Genomic DNA, 25,034 nt, shown 5'->3' on the forward strand with positions numbered 1-25,034 from the left:
GAGCAATGCTCACCCCAAAGTCCTTCCAGCAGTTTTCATCCAGGCCTGGCTGGGATCCTCTTCTCATGAGGCGAAAAACGCTGCCAGCTTGTCCCCTAGGTAAAGAATCCAGGGTGTACCTCTGTACACCCAGTTATACCCCCTCAAGTTCATTGTCTTTACTCATAAACAGCAAACCCCTCTGTTGGTTTTGTTTTTTCCTGTAGATTTTCTCTCGTATAGATTTTCCACGCTCTTGTTGAAGATCTGGCTCAGTATGCAAATAGCCGCCCATGGTAGGACATACAACGCACAGTACACACATGAGCAGAGAGAGAGAGAGAAGGGTCTGCTACCCCCTTGCCTGAAGGGAACCTGTCCCAGACCTGTCACCACCTCGGGACCTGCCTTTAACTTCAAGGCTTTAAGAACATAATTCCCAGGAGAGACACTTAACTCCTTCAGTATTATCTGTCTGTACGTTTTTGAAATGATTATCGTGAGCAGTGAGCTACTGCCTCTCGGCAGAGACGTCACCTGCCACCCTTTGTATACAGGGAATCCCTGTAAAACCCTATGCATCCCTCACGCCATCTGTCAGTTGACACCAAAGGGTCCTTGGGCCACAGTCCCCAGCAATAAAGATTCTGCAGGCCACATTGTCACATCCGTGCCATCTCATTGTCTCCACGTTCTGTCTGTTGACTTCAGTAGGATTGCCTGGGTAAAATTTGGCACTGCACATTGGAATTCAGTTAGCAGTTCTATTGATGATGCATGACACCAAGTAGATTCAGGCTCTTGTTCCCTGGGTTGGCTTTGCAGGGGTCGCAGTAGTAAAATGTAGGAAAACCTTATTCTGCCAGCAGATCTGACTCTGGACACACCCAGGCATCAGGTCTGGTTAGCGAAAGGGGCCATTTGTACGGTGTCGCGTTTCGATGCAGCCCACGCTCATTGCAGACTAGCACAATGTGTTTTTATACAGCCAAATACACGGTCGTGCATCGTGGGACCAGGCAAAGGCCCTGTTTGTAAAACAGGGCTACAGTCTGGAATGCAGTGACTCTGGAAAGGACTGGAGCTGAATGTGAGCTCCCAGGGCGACACAATCCTTGGATCCATAAACGGGGGGATATTGAGTCGAAGTAGGGAGGCGTTATTACCACTATATATGGCAGTAGTGAGACCAGGGCATATTTTTAAAAGGATGCTGAAAAATTGGAAAGGGGTCGGTAAAGCGTTATAAGAATGATTCAAAGTCTTGTAAACATGCCATACGTTGAGATCCTTGAGCATCTCGGTCTATTCGAAGAGACAATTAAGAGGCTGTTTAATAATAGTTGGTAAGTACCTACAGAGGGAGAAGATTTCTGAAAGCAGAGGGCTCTTTAATCTAGCAGATAGAGGCACAACAAGATTTGGTGACTGGAAGTTTGAAGTTAGAAAAATTCAAACTGGAAATATGATGCAAATTTTTAACAGCGACGGTAAATAACCATGGACCAGGTATGGTAAGATCACTGGGAGTCTTTAAATTGAGGCTGGATGTCTTTCTAAATTATCTGCTCTAATTCAGTCACAAGTAGTTGGGCCAGATGGAAAAATCACTGGTCAATGTTCTTTGGCCTGTGCTTTGCAGGAAATCGGACTAGATTATCCTAATATTCCCTGGCCCCATAGTAGATGTTATCAGTCTCTGCCCCAGGCCTTATAATCTAATGAAAAGTAACACGGGATGCAGTTATGGCTGACTTCCCTGCATCCAGCACTGGCAGGAAGCTATTAATCAGATGGAATCATGATAAACACATGGAGACGATGGGGGAATTAAAGGCATGCAAGGTTTTGTGCACCCGGACCCTGCCATCTCCATTCAGGCAACGTCAGAGCTTTGAGCGCAAGATTGGACCATTTATTTCCAGATCTTGCTCTTCCTTTCACTGCAACAGCTTGGTGTCAGTGGGGCTGCGCAGATGCCACAAGGAGAATTCTGCCCAGTAGTTTTGTGGAAGGGGAACTCTCCAAGCTGCTCTCACATTAGCAAATCCCACTTTCCTTCCTGATTCTGCCTTTTAATGAGAGAGAAAGAGAGAGAGAGAGAGAGAGAGAGTGATTCAATTTTTGGGAGCTAGGGGAACTTTATGGAAGTTCTCTTTGATCTGAAGAGAAGAGAGCAGGGTTTGCTGTCTTTTTAAATGCATTTTCAATTGTTTTTCTTTTTTTGGAGAGCAGTCCTCAGCCTTATAAAAAATAAACATGGCACCGCAGGGTTCTGGTTCCATTTTTGAATTTTATCCTTATTAACAACATGGTTTCATTTACTGTCAGTAAAAAAAACGGAATTCTGAAATAACGTGGGAGCGCTGTAGAAGCCAGTTACAGTCTGCATAGGCGATCTTACTGCAGGAACGAAAGAGGATAAAAACCTACTCGATTGCTTGTCCATCCCCTGCAGGGTAGGCTGTGACTTCTTTGATTGTACAGCACCAGGGACCCCAGGTCCTGTTTGGCCTCTCTAGATGCTGCTGTAATACACAGAATAATCAGTGAGCGACAGCTACACTGGATTTTAGCCCCATTTGTTTGAAAATGCCATGTGGTAGGTGCTCTGGGTTCCACCATCCCACTCCGGGTAGATTCATAGATTATGAGGCCAGAACGGACCATTATGATCAATTAGTCTGACCTACATAACATTGGCCATGGATCCTCACCCAGCAAGTTCTGCATCAAACTTCTGTTTGAACTCTACCACCGTCATCTCTCTTTTTACTCCTGCCCCATAGAACAAGAGAACCAAGCCCAGATCCCCTTCCCCCACCTCCTCATGATGGAGCCTCAGTCAATACATGTTGACCCTCCCCTCTAGAAAACTGTTTTTTGTGGTGGTGTTTTTTGGCGGCGCGATTAGCTGTATGCCAAATCCATCTGGTCCTGTCTCCCCTAGCTGCCTTCCATATCATTACAGGATCCCTGGCAGAAAGCCTAGACCTGTCTCCCTCCTTACACCCTTAGGAGCACATTCCTTTCTACACCTTTTCCCGAGCCGGGAGAGAAATGATTATCAATCCTCAACAAAAAGCATCTGCTTTCTGCCTGCTTCTGCTTCACCGGACGCGCGTGTACGTTACACCCATGTCAGCAGCGAATGCAAAACACACACAACCCCCCACCTCGCAGACCCGCACGCAACATGGGCTGATTAAACTTTCAGCTCCCGGAGCCTGTATCACACGCTTTCTCTCTGTCTCCACAGTCCCAGCTGTGACCACCGCACCATTTGTTCTGCCAGCCCACGCCAGCTCTCGGAGCCAGTTCTTTATCACCCCAATTAGCCTTGTCTGTACTGATTAGAGGAGAGAGGCTTCCACGGCAGGGGACAGACGGGGGAATGGAACTCACTCACAGCGGCCACCGACAAGAGGCTTTCCCATTAAAGCGCCTTTGTTCCCCTCAAGGGATACATTTCACTGGGTCAAGAGCATGGCTGGAAAGCCGGCTTTGCCATGCTGGGTTATGCTCATTCATAAACAGATGCTTGAGGAGGGACATAGGGTGGATTTGTTTTAAATGCACCTGGTAATATGCTGGAGGGAGGATGCAGGCTTGTCAGAACTGCATCGAATCCCAGAACGTAACTGGTGGGGGGGATAATATTTAGTCCTAGGGCTAGTCCCGGGCAAACCGGCCAGCTCGACTTGACAAGAACAGGAATAGCATAGCTTGTTCCCTGCTGTGAAAAGCACCTTTTCTGCCTTGCTGTGCGTCCAGGTCATTTCCCAGGACCGAGCCAGCTCCTGCTGACGTCGACGGTAAAGGTTTCTTTGGCAGGCGCAGGGTAGCTTTGCTCCTCCTTGGTTTGGCATTTCACATTACCGAGTGGGTCTCCCACTCTTGAGGCTACCACGTTCTCTCCCTGACCCTTTTCAGCACTCTTGGGGGACAGGGATTGTAAACTCCGGTTCCTTTCCGTGGGTTCTTGAGCCGTTCTCCCACTCCCGACCCATCCTCTCCCACTGCCAAAACTCAAGTCCCTTTTCTCCCAGGCCTCCCAGCAACTATTATCCCTGATTTAGCGGGGGATTGTCTCCCTCCCCCCCAAGTCTGCTGTGTAGCGCTGACCTCCCACGTGGAAAGGAGAACCGGCACCATTTTAACCACACCTCACAAAGGATGCTCCTTGGGGAGGGACAGAGATTAGTCACCCCATATGGATTGGTTTGGGGCCCAGCAGACACACATCTCCCCCACTTGCCCAGTGAAGTGGGGCTTTACTCCCTGTTCCTTGGAGCACCCTTTCTGGTGGACCTATCTCTTTAAAGGGGACTCATGGGTTGGCCATGACCAAGGAAGGGCCTGGTAGCAGGACTTCAATGGAACTGCGCTACCAGGGAGTGAGATGGGGGTGGCCACCAGGGCCCAGAGCAGCTGGGGAGGTACAGGGCCTCTACATCAATTATCGTGACCTTCTGCAGATCCCCCAGAGTTTGGGGCTGGGTGCTAGATCCTATTCCGAAGCCTGGAGGCATACCCTGCTCTCCCCCAACAGATCTCTGTAGGACTTCCTCCCCCTGAGCCACCCCTTGTGGGTGAGGAGAGGGGGGGTGATGTAACGCTTGGTCTCCAAATCGAGTCCATGACGCTGCAGTCAGGGGTGAGCCAGTTCAGAGGGTGGAGGGCCAGGGACATGTGTTCCTGGCCATCTGAGTTGCCAAGCAGGGGGATGTTTCCTTTGCACCCCGAAGCATTTTCAGGGTATGGGGCTTCATTCCTCGTTATAACGAGCTGCAAGAGCCAAACCTGGAGATCACGAATATGCAGATCACGGTCGCCAGGCTAGTGTTTGATTGGCTGGGCTGCGGTCTTCTGGCCAGTCAAAGAGGGAAGTTGGAGCTTTTCTCCCTCCAGGACTGTTTTGGCACCTCGTAGCACTTAGGAGTCCAGAAGGACCCCGGGCTGTGGACTCACTTAACATGAGGGCAAATGCCCTTAAAAGAGAGGAAGTCGGTTCTCCGGAGCATTTCCCTCTTCCCACCAGCATCACCACAGTCATTTAGCTTTAGCTGGCCCTCTTTCTCCAGGAGCTGATTTTGGCCAGGCACCGAGGGAGCTGGGTGAAGATGCCGTTTGCGTTTGGTGTGAAGTAGCTGTACAGCTGGATATCATCTCCGTGCCACAGGCACTCCGGCCCCTGTTGACTCACCAACACTTCCAACAGCTTCATGGAGTGTGGAAGAGGATTGAGCCTGGTAATGCACTGCAAGTGAGAGGTATGGAGGCACATACACCAATGCCCATAGCAGCCCTCCGAGTTATCTGGGAGGAAGTCCCTGATTAGGTCATTTCCATTCACTCTAGACCTTCTTGGAGATGAGGCAGAAGTATTTGCTGATCATTGGTATCAAATGCTACAGCGGCCCAGCAGGATGAGTACGGATGGACTTCCCTTTTCGCTGGACAGTGGGTGGGCATCTGTCAGAACCAAGAGTCTCAGTACCATTCCCTGGCCCAAAGCCAGGCCGAGCGGATTCCAGGATACCGGCAGCTGACCTAACAACATACCTGTTTAACATCCTTTTAACACCAAAACGGGGCTGGAAAGTACTACGCATGGGTATGTGGACGTAGCCAAGCTAATGCTGCCGCCGAGACTTTAACTACTGCCTTCCCTGACTTGTGACTCTACTGCCTTAAAGTATCATCACCTTATTTTTTTCCATTTGATTTCCAAACGAAGGGAATAGTCCCCTGGGTGCGTTTCTCATCGATGCATTGCTGGTGCCTCGGCAAAGTACTTTGTTCCTTTATCTGCGTCGGAAACACATCCGCACTTCTGGGAGTGCACACGGAACTGAAGTTCCGGGGCAGTGCTTATAGCATCTATACTGTTGCCTTTATTGGAGTCATGCAGGGCTGCGCTGGCCTCAGGGCTCCCCGTCCCCCAGTGCCAGAGATCCCCAGTCAGTTATTTCCAGTCTCCCAAGGTCTAACCAGGGAAGAGTGGGCCCAACAGTACATGGCAATAAAATGTACCCAGGGCTTCACTTCTCCACTGGCTCCTCGGCTCCCACACCAGCAATACTAGCCACCTCTTTGCCATCCTTAATCCACTCCTACTGCCTTCCCTCTCCCACCCCAGTGCCTGCCTGCCTCGCCTCGCAGGTGGGACTGGTCGGCTGTGTAGGGGGGAGTATGCTGTAGCCCTTACAGGGGTGTCAAACTGTTCTTCCTCAGTGGCGGCAGGGAGCCCCAGGAGACCTGAGTGCCCCCTGGAGGTCCCCTGGGGCAATGCAGGTCCACACTTACTGCAGGGCTGTGCGTGCAATGCACAATTTAGCCCAGTGGTTCTCAACCAGGGGTATGCATATCCCTGGGGTAGGCAGAGGTCTTCCAGGGGGCACATCAACTCATCTAGAGATTTGCCTAGTTTTACAACAGGCTACAGAAAAAGCACTAGCCAAGTCAGTACAAACTACAATTTCATACAGACAATGACTTGTTTATACTGCTCCATATACGATACACTGAAATGCAAGTACAATATTTACATTCCAATTGATTTATTTGATAACTAGATGGTAAAAATGAGAAAGTCAGCAATTGTTCAGTACGAGTGCGGCTGGGACACTTTTGTATTGTTATGTCTGATTTTGTAAGCAAGTCGTTTTTAAGTGAGGTGAAACCTGGGGTATGCAAGACAGATCAGACTCCTGAAAGGGGGTACAGTCGTCTGGAAAGGTTGAGAGCCACTGATCTAACCCATAAATTGCTGTCCCTAGAAATCCCCCTCTGTGTAGAGGGTGAAATTCATCCTTCCCGCATAAAGCCCATTGTCTGGGGCATTGTGCAGAGAGCTAAATGGCGCTATGAATTCACACCCCAAGCCCACGTAAGCGGAAACCACGGCTCCTCCCGACTCACTGTTCCATCCACCAGGTTCGGCTAGCAGCTGCTGCCACTCTGTGCATCTTCTGCGGGCAGAGCCATTTGACCCGGGTAGGCCAGGATCCTGGCCGGTTGCGCCGTCTTCAGCAACTACCTCTGCACTGGTCTGAATCGGCTGCAGCACACTCCCTGCCATGCCTGTTCCACCGATTCACCCAGCTCTGCATCCTCACCCTGGGGTTGAAGTGGTGCATTTAGCTTTACACAAGGTGAATTTCCCTTCCTGTGCCACCCTGACCTAACTGTGGGGGGGTGTTAACAGAGCAGAGAATTAGGTCATGTGGGTGAGTCTATGACAATCTCTAGGTATATACCTCCCTTACCTATGTCTTTTAGCGAGGTAATTCTCAGGCCCCTCTGGCTGTGATATTTAATACTGATCTGTGAAACTGCACTACATGGATGTGTAGAAAACTTTTCATTCCGTATCAGAGGGGGAAAAATAGAAAGAAAAGCTCTAGCCGAACCAGCCAGATCAGAGTTAATCCTGGTATCAAAATGGCGGCTGTCACTTCTCCTGTACAATGAGAGGAAAGGCTATTCTATCCTTGTGGAGTAGCTTCCCCCTGTTATAATGCTCTACTTTGTGTTTCAGTGAAAGAAGAAATGGTGAAGTTGCTAATAATGGCACTAAAAGAAAATATGCTACATCTGTTATGGATAGCAGTACAAACTTAGCTGATCACACCTCTGACACCCAAGATGTCTTCACTTAAAATACTCGCTGGCTTACTTTACATAATTTGCTGATTATATTTAAAAGAAATACAATTTTGCAATTACTGTTCTTTCTGGTGTGCTATCTATGCATCATTTTCTTTTTATGTTTATATATTTCTCCTTCATTAGTGCAGTCTGAAGGGTGATTAGATCCCTTCAAACATTTTACAGAGGTTAAACGTTGATTAAGATTTAATTATTACTGTAAATAGCTTGGAATGACATATGGTGCAAAAACCTGACATATGTGCATTTGAATAAATGAAGTGCTATTTCCCATGATGCCTCAGTAGCTGTTTAACAGCTTTGCTGAAGGGTTATGTTGCACCTCATGTTAAGATTGCTTTGATGTTATATTTTGTTGGGTTTTTGCAGCTGAAAGCTAAGAACAGTTTTTCCAGTTTTTAAAAACATTGAATATTTTAAATACCTAAATTGTTTTGCACAAATTTTTGCTAATTTGTCTAACTAGGTTAAACATTTTCAAAAGCATTTAGATTTTAACGTGGGTTCCTAGCATTGTCAGCTTCAGCTCTGATTAAATGTATAGGATTTTTTAAAATATGATATTGTCAGGTGCAGGGTCCTGTTTCTGGGGGGATCCTGGTCTGGATTGGACAATAAGAATTCCTCCCACCCCAGTCTCGTCCTCCAAATACAGAGGTGCCGACTATTTTTGGATCACAGAAAAGCTTTTTTGTAAGTCTGATTGGAAAAAGTAAAGGAGATTTCACATAGAGAAAAAGTGCAGTGGGGAATGGAACAATGCTGCCTTTAAAATATACAGCATAGAAGATCCACTGATGAACTTTTCAAAGATTTATATAGTATATCATTTCGTCTGTTATATAGTGTATTATGTTATTTAACACGTCTTTATAGTGCCATAGGTGTGCATAGTGCTTTACAGAGAGAAGGAATCATAGAATCGTAGGACTGGAAGAGACCTCCAGAGGTTATCTAGTCCAGTCCCCTGCACTCATGGCAGGACTAAGGAAGACATGGGGTGAAATCCTGGTCTTACTGAAATCAACTGGACTTTTGCCACCAACTTCAGCAAGGCCAACTTCACCGCTAGTCCCCCTCCTGAGACTTTAGGGCCCTGATCCTGGAATTGGATCTGAACATGCAGACTCTTGGTCCCACAAGGAGCGCCCCATTGACTTCACTGGGTCGTGGCACAGTCAAAAGGGTGGTGGTAGGCTGCTCTATACCTTTGTGAATCCCACCCAAAGCATCCATCCATGTGGATCCAATTGCAGGATTGGGGACTAGATTGGATCTGACAGGAAGGAAAGAGAGGTGGCATCAGGCAAGGGAAAGGGAAATGTATGTAAAATAAGACAATAGAGTTTCTTTTTAAAAAAAAATGTGTTGTTTGGCTGTTTAAATTAATATAGAATTTCAAAGGTTGGAAAGGGAGGGAATATGAGTCATTTCACATAACATAATTCAATATAAGCTGGCGTGATATGAGCACAATCATGGGAAAGCAATTTGAGATGACAGGTGAAAGGCATTACTGAATTGCCAAGCACTGTTATTACTGCTTGTTACTACAGCCGCACTCCTGCAGTTCACAGCAGAGGAACTCCATTGGGCCTTCTATAACTCTCCACTGAGTCCTGCAGCGGTTACACCAGATTTGCATAGTTAGGAGACCAGAGTCGGGCTCATTGACTTCAATGGAGTTACCCCTGATTTACACCAGCATATGTAAAATCAGAAAAGTCAGCTAAAGTCTTGCTTCTGTTTATTTATGTTATTGATGTATCATGCTCCCGTTGCTGTCAGACAATATTAGCCCAATTCTAATCTTACCTCCTCTTTGATTTGGCAGATTGAGACATCTCGACTGGAGCCAGAAATTGCAATGGCCACTACCGGTAAGGCTGTTGTCTACAATAAAGGATTGTAAGTGGAAGAGGATCCTCTGAGCACAGAAGATTGGGGGAGGAAAAGGGGAAGCTCACAATTACTTCTGGGGGGGAAAAACAAACGCTAGAACTCAGAGATAGTAACATACCACTCTCAGGAGCTGGGAGTGAATTAACACTTTCAGAATACTGACACCTCACATCAGTCAAAAAGATTACTAGTAAAAGTTTTAAATTAGCAACAAGAACAAAAACAAATGACTTTCAAGCACGTTAGAGAACTAGCTACAATATAATGTCCTGAATTAGAAACAGCTCTGCATGGAAAGGAGTTTAATGATCTGTTGACATGGGTATGCCTAACTCTCCGTGAAAGTAGACTACGCAAGACAATTTTGTTTTTTTAATAAGAATGAAATCTCAACACTTGGATGCTGCACAGAAATAATTCTGTAGAAATCGATTGGTGCATGAGTTAGAAGCGCTAGACAGGGCATTTGATAAGTGTACAGTATTGATTAAATGTCAATCTTGCGCCAGTAATCATGCACAAAAACAATGTTCCTTGGTTAGGTTTGTGACACTTTGATTCTAAACAAATAACACACTGAAGGTCATAGCCTGTGTGCCCTCCCTCCCTCCCTCTCCAACAAACAACCAGGGTGGTATCCTGGCATTCATTGGTCTTACAAGATATTCTGTGTGATTGGAGCCTAATGCACTAGCATATTTGCAGGTTTTGCCCAGGCTAGCAAGCTAACGAAAAGTCAACCTGCCAAGTTACAGTGCACAGAATGGGAAGAGATCTGCTAGTATAAACAGATCTGTCCTTTAACTTTGCATAATGGACCAAATTCTGTTCTCATGTACATTGACATACCCCTAGAGTAAATTCACTGGCTTCTGTTAAATTACACGGCTATAAATGAGAGCAGAATTAGCCTAATGGTGAAGGGCCAGATCCTCGGCAGGTGTAAACCCTCAGACTCCATCTATTTCAGTGGAACTCTGTTGATTGACACTGTCAGAGAATCTGACTTGTCATATAGACCACATTCTAATCGCTCACACCAGAGTAATTCCGCTGCAGCCAGTGGCGTTACTGCCGATTTAGGCTGGTGTTACAGAGCTTAGAATTTGTCCCATTGCTGCATTTCACCAATGAATACAATGAGAATGAAAGGATCTTTCTCCAGGTACGATGGTAATGGGTACTATAGAAATACACATATTATAATGATTAAAATGCCAGGTTGGATTTGGGGCTTTTGGGGGGTGCATGGGAAACCAAACTGCCTCTGCTGTAGAATGTATACAAATGGGTTCTTGCAATGGTTCATGGGTAGCAGGCCGATGTCACCAATGTGTTACTCCAGTTTTATGCTCGTCTGACTCCTCGCTGGAGTTACACAGTAGTGGATCAAACCAAAGGGGGCTGATTCTGCTCCCATGCTGGTATAAATCAGGAGTAACTGCGCGGAAGTCAGTGGAGTTACACCAGTGTCTAAAACCAGCCTAAGTGAGAGGAGAATCCGTCTCAAAGCATTGTAGCCATACTTAGCTTAGTGGGCCAAATCATGTTCTCAGTTACGCTGGTGTAAATCCGGCGTATTTTCACTTAAGTCTACGGCCCTATTCTGGATTTACCCCAGGTGTAACAGACAGCAGAATTTAACCCAATATAGTTCTTCTAATGCACTAGATCACATGACTGTACATGAGCGAGGCAGCCAGTGTCTGCTGAGCAATAGCCAAGCAGAAGGAGTTTAGAAGGAGACAGACGGGAATAAATGTGCTGTACCAAGGCACAGAAGTATAAGAAATAGCAAGAATGGACTCTGACGGGTGCAGGAAACGATGGGGGAAGTGTATATTCTGAAGCACGTTCCACCAATGCACAGATGGAACGTGGAAATGTTGGGCTGGTGCGCCTCTTACACAATTGTTTTACCCCAAAGCGACTCCATCCTCAGCAACGGAGCTGCCCCTTGTGCTCACCTACATGGGAGGAGATTCGAGCCCAGGGGCATTAGAATGGTGTATCCTGGGTGCGAGGGAGTCAGGCCTGCAAAGTCCCGTTCTGCCAGCCACATGCTGCAGGGACACACAGGGCCAGATCCTCAGCCGGTGTAAATTGAGATCAGTGGCATTATCTTGATTTATACCATATGAGGACCAGAAGAACTGATCCTTCACTGTCTTGTGCCTTGTGTCGGTCACACCTGCACTTGCACTGGGGGTCTGAGCCAGAGACCATTCAGGTCAATGCCGTACTTTTCACTGGCTCCAGCAGGCTTTGGACCAGGCCCAAAGCGAGTGCCAGAGCCCTACCTTTTTAGTGCGGTAACATTGTACATCCACTTTGCACCGGTATCTAAAATGACACAAAGGGCAATCCAGCACAGAATCAGGCCCATTGATTCCAAGCAGTGTGTAGGTGGGTTATGTGGCTCACACCAGCAATGAAACCAAAAAGCCAGGCCTACCACTGCAGCTAGGTAAGAAATGGAGCACACAAAGAGGTGAAGCATAAAAATGCCACTGAGAAACGCACACCGCTTTGGACAAAAACACAGATCACAGAATTAGCAAAAGAAAACCAGGACTTTTCATTGCTGCGCTGGTTGGGTGAAAGATAAAAGCCAAATTAAAATAAACCTGAACCCCACTACTGATGGAGACACACATACACGTATATATGTGGTGGAGAAAAACTAGTATTAAAAATGTGCCAAATGTGTAACAGCTAAACTGGGTTTAAAGTGAAGGTGAATAATCTCATGTTCCTAATGAATGCAGAAACCAATTGGATCTCCTTGTATACAGCACAACCTGTGTGCTGTATTGTTCGGAACTGAAATCCAAGTGGTGAACAAAATCAACTGCTCGTATTAACAATGAGCAATGTCCTGGCTCTGTTTTCTATCAGCATCGCTCCATTTTCCGTGTCATGGTGTTTTGTCACCCTTCGAAGCACTCTGTTGAAATCCTGCCAAACTCTTAAGGGAGGGGTTGACTGAGTCATTTGAGGGTGTGGAGGAGGTAGAAGTGAGTAGCGATGTCACTGCTGGGGAGGGGGGATGATTTGGTTTTACATCATAATTACTGATCAAAGATTCCACTAGCTGTGAACTCTAGCTACCTGCCGGGGCTACAGATGGAGTGAGTAATTTTCAACATGCAGAGCTAATTACAATGGCTGGTTAAAAAAAAAAAAAAAAAAAAAATTCAAGGATTTGCTCACTGCATTTTTTTGACAGAGATACCTGGGGGGGGGGGGGGGGGGGGGAGAAACAAGCTTTGCAAATGTTTAAAAAAAAAATCAAACTAGTTATTTTTTCCCAAGGAGGAGGAGAGACTGCAAATTGTTTCACTCCACTCATAAACTTTGACTGCAGAGAGTTTAAGACAGTGCTTTGCAGGTCATTAATTAGCAGGGGAACTAATCCATAGATTTATTATAAGGGTTGGATGTTTTAGAAGAGAGTGGAGTGGGGGAGTTAACAGGCCCTAATCTTAAATTGCAACTAGAGGGCCTGCTTCTTATTTCACACTTGCATGAATAAGGCGTAGCTCTGTTGAAATCAAAAGAGTCCCATGGTAGGACTGGTATAAAAGGGATCAAAATTAGGTGCATCACAAGGTTCCAGTTTTGTTTTCTTCTAATGAAGCCATATCAAATGTGCTCACTTTATATGTCAAAATATGGGGCCACATTGGGGTCATTGTTGCTGTCCTGGTTTATACCAGCTGGAGATCTGGCCTGTGATTTTTCTGTCTTTCATTTCTGCAACTTTGGCCTGAGATCGAAAAGGCAAAGCTGGGGGCAGAGGGTTGTTCTAGGTGTTATGTCAGTGGACAGTGCCCCTAGCACAATGTGTCCTGGTCCATGACTAGGCTCCTAGATGCTGCAATAATAAGATTTAAGATTAGGACCTGTTAACTCCCCCACTCCACTCTCGTCTAAAACATCCAACCCTTATAATACATCTGTGGATTAGTTCCCCTGCTAATTAATGACCTGCAAAGCACAGATCTTAAAAATGATACAAATAATAATAATAATTAATAAAAATTCTGCAGTCAGGACCTACAAACTCTCTGTTAATGGCGCATGACCCTGGAGGGAGTCCATCTTACTCTCCCATAACTGCAGTGCTAAGAGGAGCAAACAATTGGACAGTGTCCCTTTAGCAGGGGTTAGGCACTAACAATGATCCCCCTTTTCCTCACCTTACTAAAATCAAACTCAGAAATGTCTTCTTTTGTCCTCATCACGCCGAGCACCTGCAGCTCCCATTACCTTTAACTGGAGCTACAGGTGCCCAGCACCTCTCTGAGCATGGCCCGCAATAGATACCTTTTGGTTTCAGAAGAAAGAGGTAACAATTTGAGACTAGCCTGAACCAAAATCTCGGATCCAAACGTCCCTGAATTTTGTAACTGTAGTCATGTAACTGGTATGTCTTGTTTTCTATGTACACGATAAGAACAAAAGAACGGCCATACTAGGTCAGACCAAAGGTTCATCTAGCCCAGTAGCCTGTGTTTTGACAGTGGCCAATGCCAGGTGCCCCAGAGGGAATGAACAAAACAGGGCAATCAAGTGATCCATCCTCTGCTGTCCACTCCCAGCTTCTGGCAGTCAGAGATTTAGGGACACCCAGAGCATGGGGTTGCATCAATGACCATCTTGGCTAGTAGCCATTGCTGGACCTACCCTCCATGAAATGATCTAATTCTTTTTTTACCCCTGTTATAATTTTGGCCTTCACAACATCCCCTGGCAATGAGTTCCACAGGTTGACTGTGCATTGTCTGAAGAAGTACTTCCTTATGTTAGTTTTAAACCAGTTGTCTATTAATTTCATTGGGTGACCCCTGGTTCTTGTGTTATGTGAAGGGGTAAATAACACTTCCCTAGTCACTTTCTCAGCATAACTTGTGATTTTACAGTCCTTTATCATACCACCTTCTTACTTTTTTCTCTTCTAAGATGAATAGTCCCAGTCATAGAATCATAGAATCATAGACTATTCAGTCTTTTTAATCTCTCCTCATATGAAAGCTGTTCCATTCCCCTGATCATTTTTGTTGCATTTCTCTGTACCTTTTCAGATGTCTTGCATCTGAAGAAGTGAGGTTCTTACCCACGAAAGCTTATGCTCCCAATACTTCTGTTAGTCTCTAAGGTGCCACAGGACCCTCTGTTGCTTTTTACAGATTCAGACTAACACGGCTCCCCCTCTGATACTCTGTACCTTTTCTAATTCCAATAGATCTTTTTTGAGATGGGTGACCAGAACTGCACACAGTATTCAAGGTGTAGGTGTACAGGGATTTATAAAGTGACATTATGATATTTTCTGTCTTATTATCTATCCCTTTCCTGATGGTTTCTAACATTCTGTTCGCTTTTATGACTGTCCTTGCATTACTTTGTGCTTATCAACATTGAACTTCATCTGCTGTTTTGTTGCCCAGTTTCGTGAGATCCCTCTGTCACTCTTGGCAGTCAGGTGTGTGGTCTTAACCATCTTGAGTAATTCCCTATCGTTTGCAAATTTTGCAGATCGTTTATGAATATATTGAACAGCACACGTTCCAGTACAGATCTTTGGGGGACCCTGCCGTTTACTGCTCTCCATTGTGAAAACTGTCCATTTATTCCTACCCTTTGTTTCCTGTTTTAACCAGTTACTGATCCATGAGGGGACCTTCCCTCTTATCTCATGACTGCTTACTTTGCTTAAGAGTCATTGATGTGGGACCTTGTCAAAATCTTTCTGGAAGTCCAAGTACACTGTATAAACTGGATCACCCTTGTCCACATGCTTGTTGACACCCTCAGAGAATTCTAATAGATTGGTGGGGCATGATTTCTCAGCTGTGTTGACTCGTCCCAACATATCGTGTTCATTTATGTGTCATCTTTAAATGGCTAATGCATTTACCTCACTCTCTGCTGTAAAGCCGTCCATTTTGTGATGTGTGGGGGATGACGCATGTGAGGGAGGACACACACACACACACTGTGCTGTCTTTGAGAGAATTTAATTTTGTTTTCTTGTTTCCTTGTCTTACCCCATCACCAGATTCTTGTTCTGTGTTTTTCCTACACAAAGATCAATCGTGCACTTTCATTCTGAACGACAATTATTATATATTAAGGGAAATAACTGAATAAGAAAGAACAAAAGTAAAGGCTCAATGAGAGAGCAAAGTGTGTGCATGTCCTATGTAATACATTATGTGCACCCTGCTTCATGAAACAAACAGCTGCACAGGAGGTAGACTCCTTAACATTTTAAAGGTCCAGGTCCCTGAAAACCATCCTAATAGAACATGAGGCTACCTGGAGTAGCTGCCGTCCTTGAAGTTCCGGTGAAGTATTCACAGTTTTCCACAAAGCACAGAAGTGGATCATCTCAGTTCTGCCCTTGAGCCATTCTCCTTTTATCCAGTTGAGGTAGCAGCAGAATCCAAGAATGCTTTCTGCTGGCATCAAAACAATCGTGTTACCCCTTTGCACACTCAGTGGTGGAGATTAAAAAAAAAAGAGTGGGGGAGACATTAGATCATCACAGGAACAATTTCTCCCTGGTTTTTGGGGGTGGGTGCAGGGAGGAATTCTTCTCCAATCTTGTGGACAAAGCGTCGGTGGCTGCTGGCCACGTTTCTAGATTTAGAGTCCCATTGTCTGTTAGAAATGTAGCAGCACAGGTCTTCTATTCATAGATCCCAGGCCAGAAGGGACCATTGTGATCATATAGTCTGACCTCCTGCATAACGTAGTCCAGAGACCTGTCCCATACTAATTCCTAGAACGGATCTTTTAGAAAAACATCCAATCTTGATTTAAAAATTGTCAGTGATGGAGAATCCACCATGAACCTTGGTAAATTGTTTCAATGCTCACCTGATGTACCATGTTCCAAAGGTCAACTGTTGTACAGGTGACATAGGCAGGTGATTCTAGAAATCATCCTAAGGGGCTAGCAGGAAGTGCGCCTGCGAAAGTAACTGCATCCTTTTCTGCCATGGACCTCTTGCTTCCCAAAGATGGAGGGCAAGTTTTACTGGCTCGCTCCAGCTGTTCTGCATCGCTTGTGCCACTCAAAGCAACCAGTGTATCTGGCCTGGAATATTTAGGGCTTTATTTTGCCCTTGATACGCATGTGTAACCTCCACGGACATGGTCAGGAGATCCACCTCGGATTGAGAGTGCTACATGGTGATAACCCATAGTGAAAACAGGAGGTGGAACATACTCGACTCCCCTTTATCACTTGGAATGATAGTAGTATAGAAGAGGGCAGGGAGTGAAGAAAATAGGTGTCTCTCTCTTACCAGACTCCTTTTTAGCACTGTTTTGCATGCTGAATCCTTTTCAGTCCCCTTCCTGTCATCCATCTGTCTCCTCTCGCCTTTGTATTTCTTCCCCACCCACCTGGTCATCTCCCCGCTCCATTTCTTCTTGTTGGGCCATTCTCACTTCTCCCCCTTTTAATCCCTATAAGTGCTTCCCTGGTTTCTCCTCTGTCTCTGATCAGCCTTTCCCTGAATGGTTTGGAGCAGATGCTATGGGAAAGCAGAATCAGAGACGGGAATGACCTATTGGCTTGTCATGTCCATCCTGTTTCCAATACAAGATTAGTCTTTGTGATATCTTCTACTGGCAATGATTGCTGATCCAGGAACTTCTCACCCTGTTGTCAATTGGGAATAGCACCGTTTACATTAGTGGCATTCCACCAGCGTAGAACTGGCATTAGGTGGGAAAGGGATCTACACAAAGACTCTGCCCATGGGGGACAGAAACCAAGAGGACACAGGAGATGGGTTGGAGTAATGAGGGACAACATTTTTGAACATAAAGTGGAGCAGGCGATGTCTTCAGTAGACCACGGCTTTGGCTCAGTTTGACATCTGCCACGAAAGGCGTGGTTCCTTCTTTAATACATGTAGCAAACTGGGCTGGAGAAATCCAGCACTCAGAATGGTTCCTCCTCCTGGTGTACAATAGCACAGGGTTTGGGCCTTCCAAGAAGAAATCCAGGCAAACTTGGAGATCATTTGCCAGCGATCCTTTCGACATTGCCGCTCCCCAGGGCCTGTGCTCAGAGATTCCTTGGAAAATTATGGCCCAAATCCTGACCCGGGGAGTGAGAGCGGTCAGTGAGACGCTACTCAAGTGTCTGAGGGCAGGAGTTGGACACGCTCCCAGAGCAGTTGGGGAGCACCCAAAACAGCCACCATGTGCCGGGTAAATGACCGGGTACGTGCACAATTCCCTCCCTGAAGCCAATCGGGGGGAAAAGGTAAATATTGCTGGAGAGTGCCTTCTACTGAGCACTCTTCCAGCCGCCTGAGGCCTGAGAAACTAGTGCCTTTAGGGGTAGGTGCTACACATACTGACCCAGGGCAGTGCCCTTCCTCCAGCAGGCCTTGCTCCCTCGAGCCCCTCCTCCGATCTCCCTGGGTTGGCTGGCCATCGCCTTGGCTATCAGTATAATATAGGAAGCGTTCTAATATATATACACTGATTTCGTGGCTCACCTTTTCCCAGCCTTCTCTTTCTTCCCGCTGGTCATTGTCTAACTCGGGACCATATTGGCCGACGCAGTGGCAAGTGTAAGAGACATGTCTCCACTCGCCTTTCACTTATACTGGTGTAAATCAGGCGTAACCCCACTGAAAGCAATAGTGTGAGAGGACACTCAAGCCTTTGGGGATTTTCACGCTTTTTGGGGCAGGGGCTGTCTATAAAGCATCGTGTATATAACATCAGTCCCAGGTAGGGACCAGGACCCCATTGTGCGAGGTGCTGCACAAATCCAGACCAGTAATAATGGGCCAGACTCACCATGGCGTTGCATGACTCCGGCTTTAGGCTGTTCTACCGCCACTGAAATCTGTGGAGTTAACCCAGTTTAAATCTGGGGTGCTGCCGTGTTGAATCAGACCTGATTTATTTATTCTTTAAGTCACCGACACATATTTTTAGAAGGATTTGCAATGGATTTGAGTGGCAGCGAAAGCAGCAGAGTGGTTCAGCAAAGACAAACCTGGTGGTTGATGCTCAGGCATTCGCTTGCCTTAGGCCTAGTCTTCACTTACCGGCTGGTCCGGCGGCACGCCATCGATGTTCTGGGATCGATTTATCGCGTCTGGTTAAGACGCGATAAATCGATCCCGGATCGATCCCGGAAGTGCTCACAGTCGGCGCCGGTACTCCAGCTCGCCGAGAGGAGTACGCGGCGTCGACGGGGGGAGACTTCCGGCCGCGTCTGGACCGCGGTAAGTTCGGACTAAGGTACTTCGAATTCAGCTACGTTATTAACGTAGCTGAATTTGCGTACCTTAGTCCGATTTGGGGACTTAGTGGGGACCAGGCCTAAGGAACAATTAGTCTTAAAAAGCCTGTTTCACTTGCAGTTGTGTACGCAACGTCTGCATTCCCCATAGAATACTTGAAACTTGTCCTGCAGACTTGCTGCTCACGTTTAGATGGTGGATAAATCTCACCTTGCTGGTTTTGCGCTGTATTCCCTGTAAAATGGGTTTAGCGCGAGCTTGGTACTGATTGTAAGGAATGACGAATCTCTTCGTTTAGGCTTCTGATATTGTTTACTTATTCCCCAAATGATGTGACATGGTAATGTGAAAATACGATCTATTCCAGAACAGGCTCAGAATGGCCAAACTTACTGGACCACTAAGTACAACGAGCTCCGAAATCTTTAACTCAGATTTTCAAGGATGACTAGTGATTTTTGGAGATCCAGCCTGAAACACTTGGAAAAGGAGCCTGATTTTTAGAGGGCGGTAGCTCACCGTTTCCTAAAAAGTGGGCCCCATTAGGGTTTCAGCTTGCTCCCCGGCAGTCCCCCCCAAAAATGGAAGCACCCCAAATCACTAATCACTTTTTCAAAATGTTGGATCTCTGTTTACTTGTAAAAGTCCAAAAAAGAATGGCCCAAATTCTGTTTCTCAAGTGGACCTGTAGTGAATCCGGAGTAACCGCACTCACTGACTTCAGTGGAGTTATCCCGGGTGTAGACCAGGAGTAAATGAGATCAGAATCTGGCCCAGGTAATAATCTAACCTGATTGCTAACGTGCATTTTCAGAGAACAGACACACACACTTTGCTATTTGTGCAATATTAGAAATGAAAGGCATGGCACTGGGAGAGTGAGAGCACATTAGTACTGTTTATTAGGACAGCAAATTGTGCCAAAAACAATACACACAACAGCTAATGATAACATTATGCACATTCACTTAATAGCTAATTAATCTCTCCGACTTTCCTAATGTACAAAAGGAGTTTGGAATCTGTGAGAACAGCACCGTCATTTGCATTTATTATTTCCCATAATTGGGGAAGTGGGAGAAATGGCAAATAAACCACATCGAGTTGTTCACCTCAGCAGATAATAATAATGAGATGATCATCTCCCGTAGTATTTAATTAGAAATGGAGCAGTTAATTGATTTCTTGGGTATGTTAATTAAGAAATAACGAGGCCCAGTTTGCAGCAAAAGGAGCCAGCAAGAAGTTTGAGTCCCTTGTGGGAGATGTGTTTGCAGCGGCTGCTCCCAGGGCAGGCTAGCATGGTGACTGAAGTTCAAGAACACTGCAGGGTTGTCGGAGTATGACCCAGGCAGGAATCAGCTTGATCACCTTCTCCTGTGGGAGATCCAAGTGGAAGGGGGTGGTGGGACAGGAAAACTCACCTCACGCACTATCTTGAACAAGCACTTTCTGGGACCTGCCGCTCCTGGGGGAGCTGCCAAAGGCTAGGGCTGTCCATGCAGCAGCTCCGCTCTTCAACATCAGCTCCAGGGCCACCTGCATGGCTGCTGGGGATTCCAAGCTCATAGGAAGGCCCTAGGCGATGTTAACTTCGGAGCAGATTCCCCACCAACAGGAGGGCAATATATATGCCTCACAAGAGCCTCCTGCTCCGTTCCCCACATGCAGATTCCGGGTGCCCTGTGGGGTCATGGGGCTGGTGCCACAGAGGCAGCCGCTCTGCACGTTCATGCAGGAGTGGGGAGAGCCATGACGTTACAGCCATAGGTCCAGGCTAGACGCAGGCTGGGCAGCCCTGAGGAAACCTGGTCTAAGGAAACTGCTGCCGCTTCACTTCAACCCTTAGCCAAGGGGCTGTTTCCCCACTTTGTTTAAGGGCTTGGCTACACTTAAAACACGACAGCGGCACCGCTACAGGAGCGCTGGTGCAGTGCCTCCGTGTAGACGCTACCTACGCCGACAGGAGGGAGGGATTCGCCCGTCAGCGTCAGCCATCCACCTCCCCCAGAGGCGGTAGCTAGGGTGGTGGAAGAATTCTTCCATCGCCCTAGAACTGGCTACACAGAGACTTGGGTCAGCTTAACTCCACTGCTCACACCCCTGAGCGACGTAGTTATGCCAACCTTATTTTCTAGTGTAGACCAGGCCTTATTCACATGCTCAGGGCAGCAGGGGTAGCGGCTGGGCTATATTATAGTCTCTACAGAGGGGAAAAGCCTATTGGATCATCCAGGCCATCTTTCTCCAGCTAGCCACAGCCAGAGGTTACAAAGATGCCCAAGCCACAATGAGTCTCCTCACCAGTACACAGAAGGTAACAGAGAGAAAAGGGAGCTACGTCAGCCAGAGGACAAATGGCGCCACAGGGCCAGATCCTCCTCTGACATGAATCAGTCTAGCTCCATTAACGTCCATGGGACTGTACCATCTGAGGCGCTGGGCCGCAGAGTGCTCATTACAGGCACATCACAACTTAGATCTGCTGTATTCACTTGCAAGCAATAACGTAAACCTGTAATGGGACGCAAAAATCTTAAGAATGAAAGCCGGCACTGCTAAGCGAGAACGTGTTGTGTATTTCTTCGTTGCTAGAGCAGCTGGCAAAGTAGTCATGAAAATGTACCAGCCCAGGCAGAAAATCGGCTTGCCTATCCTTTCAGTCCAACCGTGACACTTCCCTCACCAAGGCTGGGATAGGTAGTAGTCTCCTAGCATTCAGCACAGCAATAGCTACGTTTGTTCAATACTCTTTGTAAAACAAATCTTACAATATAGCACAGTTCTTGTAGATTGCAATAGAGATATCGAATGTCTTCTGCCTTTTTCATGTCTGCTTCATGCATGTTTTTAGAGTCAACGCTGGGTTCCTTGAGCGTCATCAGCTATTTCCTCTCTTTGTTTATGGCTTGTTTTGTTTGTTAACGAAAGCCCAATCCTGCAACTTAGGCCAAACTCCTCTTACTCGGTGTTTACATGTTACTAATTGCCCACATTTAGAGTGTAAGCTCTCCGGGGCAGGGACATATGGGCCAGATCCCCAGCGGCTCTACATCGGCATAGCACTGCTGACATCCGTGGAGCTATTCCAAATTGCACTAGCTGAGGATCCGGCTCCATAATTGTCTTTATAGCATGTTTATTGTGCTATATGAATAGCACTAATAGTGAAGCCAATGGGAGTTTTGCCTAAGTGAGGAGTACAGGAGATGGCTTCTGGTCGCTAAGTCTCCCTGACCTGGTGAATCCAGTAGGCTGCCCAGCACAATGTCGGCTGTGTGTACTATGTGTGATTCCCCTGCCCATGTACACATAGCCACACCATGGTAGCACAAACTCACCTGAAACCAGCTCCGCTGTGCCTCCAACACCACTGTCCATGCTACCACGGCTATTCTGCGATTTATCCTTGCACTGGCTCGATGAGAGTGTGTGTACGTGCGCTGGGGAGGCACACACCCCTCTCACCGTGGCAACATAACAGTAGACATCGAAGTAGCTTTGTACAGTAGTAGAGCAGGAAGGGGGCATGCCTAGTCTCTGGTTTTATGTCTGAAATATGAAATAAACATGTGACACTGAAACAATTGGCTAACACTGACTGTGTAGATCTCAGGGTTACATTGATGCCACATATCAAGAGAGCTGTAGCCGTCTCTTCCTTTTAAAAGCTTATGACTCAGAACACAGGCCACCCAGATGCATTTGGGACGTTTCTTGGTGCTGTTAGGCATATTACAGCAGAGACGGAAGCTGTGCACAAAACATCCGTAAGCTACAAAGAAACTAGTGAAATGGGGCAGCTATGCTGAAGAACTCGCTTAGAGTTACGGATGTCACATGTGCAAAATATGTGGGCTCAAACCAGTCCTGACAACATTGGTTATTTACAGACCTTGAAATCTGCCTGGTTCCCTTTAAGAAACGTCCTTTTTTAAAAATGTTTTGTAAACGACATTCTCATGTGCCCTTAACCTGTCTAAAGAAATCACTCTTCAGAAAACAAGCCACTCCAATGTGAAAGCACCTTATAATTGTATTGAATGGCAAACTGTAAATCCTGAGAAAAAAACAGGGGTATTATCTTTCTGAAATGTCTTGTCTTCCAGCAGTTATTATAATGTAACTTTACAAGCACATATACCTCTGTCAATTTCAATCAACTCCGAAACGCGCACAGAGTCTTTTTAACCTTCTCAATAGATTTATCAATCACAACACTTTATGTAACACTTCTAAATGTCTGGAATAAAAGCAGATGCATTTAAAAAAATTGATTGTAGCTTGGTTAGTATACGTATAATGTGTATGATAGATACATGTCTGTTTTCATTCAGCAGGGATTAGTGGGGCACAGAAATATACCTATTCTGTTCGTTATCATATGCTAACCACATTAGATTCTAAAATGTACTGTCCACGTGTGTGTGTTCTCTTTTGCCCCTGCTGGATGAAATAAGACTCTCTCTCTCTCTCTCTCTCTGTATGTGACGTGCACCATATCAGCACCCGCTGAATGTCCCAGGCAAGAAAGCAACATTTTTCACAGGTGCATCCAAAAATGTTTGCAGAGTTTACTAATGTGGAAAAAATAAAACAATAGTGCCTTTATTGATTCTTATGGGAATTTAGTCTTTCCTGCCTAGTCCTGTAAAAAGCACTGGCTGCCTATTGATGCATTCAGTAATGCAGCCAACCAAGTTCAGAAATTAATTCAGATGACTGTTTACGTGTCATTTAACTCTAATTATTTGAGAAGGTTTGAGTTAATCTTTTAAAAACCCTTTAACCTGATGGCTCAGTTAGTAAAATAATAACATTCACGCCCTAAACAATTACTTTGAATGTGATTTTTTCCCAGCACTTATGAGGTGAATCATTACCTAGATTTTCAGGGGTGTAGATTCTTTCTCAATTTGTGTTGACAAGAGACAGTAACTTGGGGTGGAATTCACCCCTGTATAGGGTCAGTGCAAGGCCCACTTGAGCCCCTTGTTTTGGGACTTACATGGTGTCTGGGCCTAGTAATTTCCTCTTACAGATTAGTAGCCAAAATCTCCTCTCCTACAGGGAATAGAGAACAATGTATACAAAATCAGTGCCCCCCCAGTGGCTCATAAGGTGTGTTTGTGGAATCAGACACAGCCCATAACAAAGTCTATCTTGTTACATGCCACACAAAGAAGCTAAACCCACCTCTCTCGCTTTAAACTGTGTAAGGAAAAGAATTGGAGATGAGACCGTGGTTACTGTGCGTGACCGTGCTGCTCATGCCATGGGACACGGAGGCTTCCGTCTGCATGTAGGATCTTATATAACCTTTGGGTGGGCTAGAGTTTATTTCATTGCCCTTTTCCTAGTACCTAAAAACCAACTCCCCTAGAAAAGCACATGGAGACCTGGAATTCAGTCATAGAGGATTTTCAGCAAGGATTGCACAGGGTCAATGCCCCACAATCAAGTCCAAAAAGAACAAAAGGAATTAACTTAATTCTTAGGTACCAACTTTATAAAATCTTATGATAAAGAAACATAAATAATCATAATAGTCACAACTACGACTTAATTTCTACACCCTAACATGGCTACTTTATAATCCACGTACATTATCCTCACAGTTGTCCATAAACATAAATAAAGAAAACAAGTTAAATCGAAACAGGTCAGTCCCCACAGACACACCGTGAGAAGAAGCTCAGAGTTCCCAAAAGCTTAGGTGGAGTTCACTTGAGTCTCATTTATTGGCTTTGATCACCAAGCGCGCTAGCAGCGATACTCAGCCTGTGATACTTAAACCGCTGCGTGATTTCATTATTAACCAGTCTAAGTTATTACCCAATCAGGACGCTTTTACTAGGTCATTAACCAATTGTAGTTGATAAAACAGTGATACTTGGTCAGTCCTTGTTAAAGGCCACAATGAATTCACACGACTGTGGCTCTTTGGGGTAACGCTGAGCGCTGTTTGGCTCCGGAACCACTGAGGTCTGAGTATCACTGATCTATACAGGCGGCAGAGTCAAATGCAACATCTTCCCCCCACGTGCTTGTAAAACTCTTCAGTTGGAATCCACGCAGACCTTTCCTCCTTCCCTACTGACATCACTCAGTTAGCCAGTCAGCTAACTAATTAACCAACCACTCAGTAAAGTATATACACCTCTACCCCAATATAACGCATGGCCTTGGGAG

General features: G+C 45.9%; 1 protein-coding gene across 1 annotated transcript in view; it reads left to right on the top strand.

Annotated features, from left to right (window-relative positions):
* Positions 1-23,115, top strand: part of SFXN5 (sideroflexin 5) — a 184,639-nt gene extending 161,524 nt beyond the window's left edge. Inside the window, 1 exon segment of the mRNA XM_008169591.4 lies at positions 9,488-23,115. Coding sequence (XP_008167813.3) covers positions 9,488-9,565 — 78 coding nt within the window. The 3' untranslated portion in view covers positions 9,566-23,115.
* Positions 23,116-25,034: the final 1,919 nt, after the last annotated feature.

The sequence above is a fragment of the Chrysemys picta genome, chromosome 5, assembly GCF_011386835.1.
Source record: "Chrysemys picta bellii isolate R12L10 chromosome 5, ASM1138683v2, whole genome shotgun sequence".
Taxonomy (NCBI): Eukaryota; Metazoa; Chordata; order Testudines; family Emydidae; genus Chrysemys; species Chrysemys picta.